The sequence below is a fragment of the Diospyros lotus genome, chromosome 7 (assembly GCF_014633365.1).
Source record: "Diospyros lotus cultivar Yz01 chromosome 7, ASM1463336v1, whole genome shotgun sequence".
NCBI lineage: Eukaryota > Viridiplantae > Streptophyta > Magnoliopsida > Ericales > Ebenaceae > Diospyros > Diospyros lotus.
The window spans coordinates 833125-835814 of record NC_068344.1 but is presented as its reverse complement, the minus strand read 5'-3'; the positions used below and the strand labels follow the sequence as shown (position 1 = coordinate 835814).

The 2690-nt window shown below is 43.7% G+C and overlaps 1 protein-coding gene across 1 annotated transcript; it reads left to right on the top strand.

Annotated features, from left to right (window-relative positions):
- Nucleotides 1-2635, top strand: LOC127806705 (probable glycosyltransferase At5g03795). Its single transcript, XM_052344163.1, has 3 exons — nucleotides 1-483; nucleotides 1332-1917; nucleotides 2009-2635. Exons 1-3 carry the CDS (start codon nucleotides 99-101, stop codon nucleotides 2499-2501), a joined length of 1464 nt encoding a protein of 487 aa, XP_052200123.1. The 5' UTR covers nucleotides 1-98; the 3' UTR covers nucleotides 2502-2635.
- The last annotated feature ends 55 nt before the right edge of the window (nucleotides 2636-2690 follow it).

Sequence of the window (2690 nt, the reverse complement as noted above, 5' to 3'; positions counted from 1 at the left end):
TATATATATATATATATATATATAACCAACTTAACATCTCTCGTGTTATATATAACCAGCTTAGCATCTCTCTCTCTCTCTCTCTCTCTCTCTCTCTCATGGCAGCTTCAGTGTTCATCGTAAATTTCATCTGCCGTCCACGGCCGTCGGATTCATTGAGAGGGCGGCTCTTCTTCGCGCCCACCATCTTAGCTTTCCTTACCTCTCTTTTCATCTTCTACTACATCTCTTCAACCTCGAGACTGCTGGTTCCTTTACACAGTTACCGTCTTCACCGTCTTCATCACGTAAAGCCGCCAGTTAATGATTCTCCCAACAAACCAATCGTCCGAATTTCACTTCCCAAACCCAGTGCGGTTCACGAATATCAAATCTTCAACCTTTCCAGGCCGGAAATTCGTGAAGCCCCTCCCCTGGTGAATCCAAGTCAAGCCTTCCCAAATGATCAATCGTCAAAACCAGTTCCAATATTGGGCTCTTTCGGTACGAATTCATCATCAGTTTTTTATGCGGCTTAATCATTCTTCTTGTTGTGTGTATATATTTATATATATATATATATGTAAACCGTGACTAATTATGTTCCATCTTTAATCTATTGAATGATGACTGGTATATATGTGATGTGCATGAGTGGTGTTGGATAGAATTGCTAGTTTATCTGAGTTGTTATCTTCAAATGGATAAAACTATAATCTGGTCAAAGGTAAGCAAACATTATTTCTTGATTTCTTTTTTTCCATTACGTTCCCTCTTTTTCCTCTCTGTACATTAATTAGTCAAGTCAAATGCTTGAATCTTTGTTTATGATCATGATCATGATCATGATGATGGTGATGATAATATATATATATATATATATTTATAAACCAGTGAATTTTCGTATTCTAGGGGTTAGAAGAGTAGGTGGTAATAGTCTCGTTTTGGGAAAGAGTCGTGCTCCAGTTTCTCATGCATGTATATATCTCGTGCTGGAAAAAGCCCTTTTAATTTTTCTTTTTTCTTTTTGAGAAAATGGAAATAAGGGCTACTTATTTTCCTCCTCTTTTTAAGAAGCCGTTAAGTCAAGACTCAAGAATTAAACAAAGTTCCCTGTTAAGCAATGGTGAGATTAACTGGGTTCACTTTTTGGGGGCGATTTAGCCCGTCAACTGGGCCAGTCCACACTCGACCGGGACAAAACCGTCATTTTGTGCCCACTTGATTCACGACTTTATTGGGTTGGCCCGAAGATCCTTTCTTTCTTATGTTCTCTTTGTATTTGATTGTGGGCTTGGTGTGTCTTCTTCTTGGACTTGCTGTGGAAATTATTCTTTTGCTTGGTTCAATAGGAAACCATGGAAATTACGAGGGGGAGGAGGAGAATGAGGTGTTCCACGACAGAGCTGTGTTTCTGGAGAACTACATGGCAATGAACCGGAGCTTCAAGATATACGTTTATCCCCACAGGCAAGACGACCCCTTCGCAAACGTGCTGCTGCCAGTGGCCGGCGAACCAGGGGGTAACTACGCTAGCGAAAGCTACTTCAAGAAGTCTCTGTTCAAGAGCCATTTCATCACCAAGGATCCCTCCAAAGCCGACTTCTTCTTCCTGCCATTCTCCATTGCCAGCATGCGCAACGACAAGAGAATCGGAGTGGGGGGCATCCAGAATTTCGTGAGAGATTACATGCACAACATTACTCACCACTACCCTTACTGGAACCGCTCCGGCGGGGCCGACCATTTCTATGTTGCTTGCCATTCCATCGGGAAGGTAGCCATGGACAAGGCAGCCCAAGTCAATGCCAATGCCGTTCAGGTCGTCTGCTCTTCCAACTACTTTGTGTATGGCTATGTTCCCCACAAAGATGTCTCCTTGCCACAGATCTGGCCGCGGCAAGGAGATTACCCACAACTGGTTCAAGCATCACAAAGGTACGTACGTACGTACTTAGTTAAATCCTAAAACCTGGAGACTACTGGTTCATTATTCATTCGTTCGCTCGTTCTTTCTTGCGTTGATCAGGAAGAGGCTTGCCTTCTTTGCGGGAGCCATCAACTGCCCGGTACGCAAAGAGCTGGTTCAAGTATGGAGGAACGACGAAGAGATCTTCGCGCACTCCGGGCGGCTGAAAACGCCGTACTCGACGGAGCTGCTGAGGAGCAAGTTCTGCCTGCACGTGAAAGGCTTCGAGGTGAACACGGCCCGGATCGGGGACGCACTCTACTACGGCTGCGTCCCCGTGGTGTTGGCCGACCACTATGATCTCCCATTTGCCGACATATTGAACTGGAAGAGCTTCTCGGTGGTGGTTGCCACCGCCGACATTCCACGGCTGAAGGAAATCCTTCAAGGGATTGGCCCCGAAGAATACTCCAGGTTGCAGAGTAATGTGCTCAAGGCCAGGACTCACTTCCAGTGGCACGCTTCTCCTTCCCCGGTTGAGTTTGATGCTTTTCACATGGTCATCTATGAGTTATGGCTCAGAAGAAGCTATGTCAGGGTTCCTACCTTTTAATGATCTTTCAGAGTCTTCAATACTCAATTTGTATAGGTTTCTTCATTAGTAATTTTTTTTTACACGTATAGCTAAGATACAATTTTGGACTTTGTTGATATTCCAAATCGTAGTTGAGAATAGAAATAAAACAACTCTTAAGACAATCAATCAAGGACAATGAAAATGTTATTTAGATGCTTAAATTAA

Excerpts from the sequence above, each read along its gene's own strand:
- LOC127806705 (XM_052344163.1), top strand. The coding sequence starts at position 99 with ATGGCAGCTTCAGTGTTCATCGTAAATTTCATCTGCCGTCCACGGCCG. Across the intron at positions 484-1,331 it reads TCCAATATTGGGCTCTTTCG|GAAACCATGGAAATTACGAG; the intron begins GTACGAATTCAT and ends TTGGTTCAATAG. Across the intron at positions 1,918-2,008 it reads CTGGTTCAAGCATCACAAAG|GAAGAGGCTTGCCTTCTTTG; the intron begins GTACGTACGTAC and ends TGCGTTGATCAG.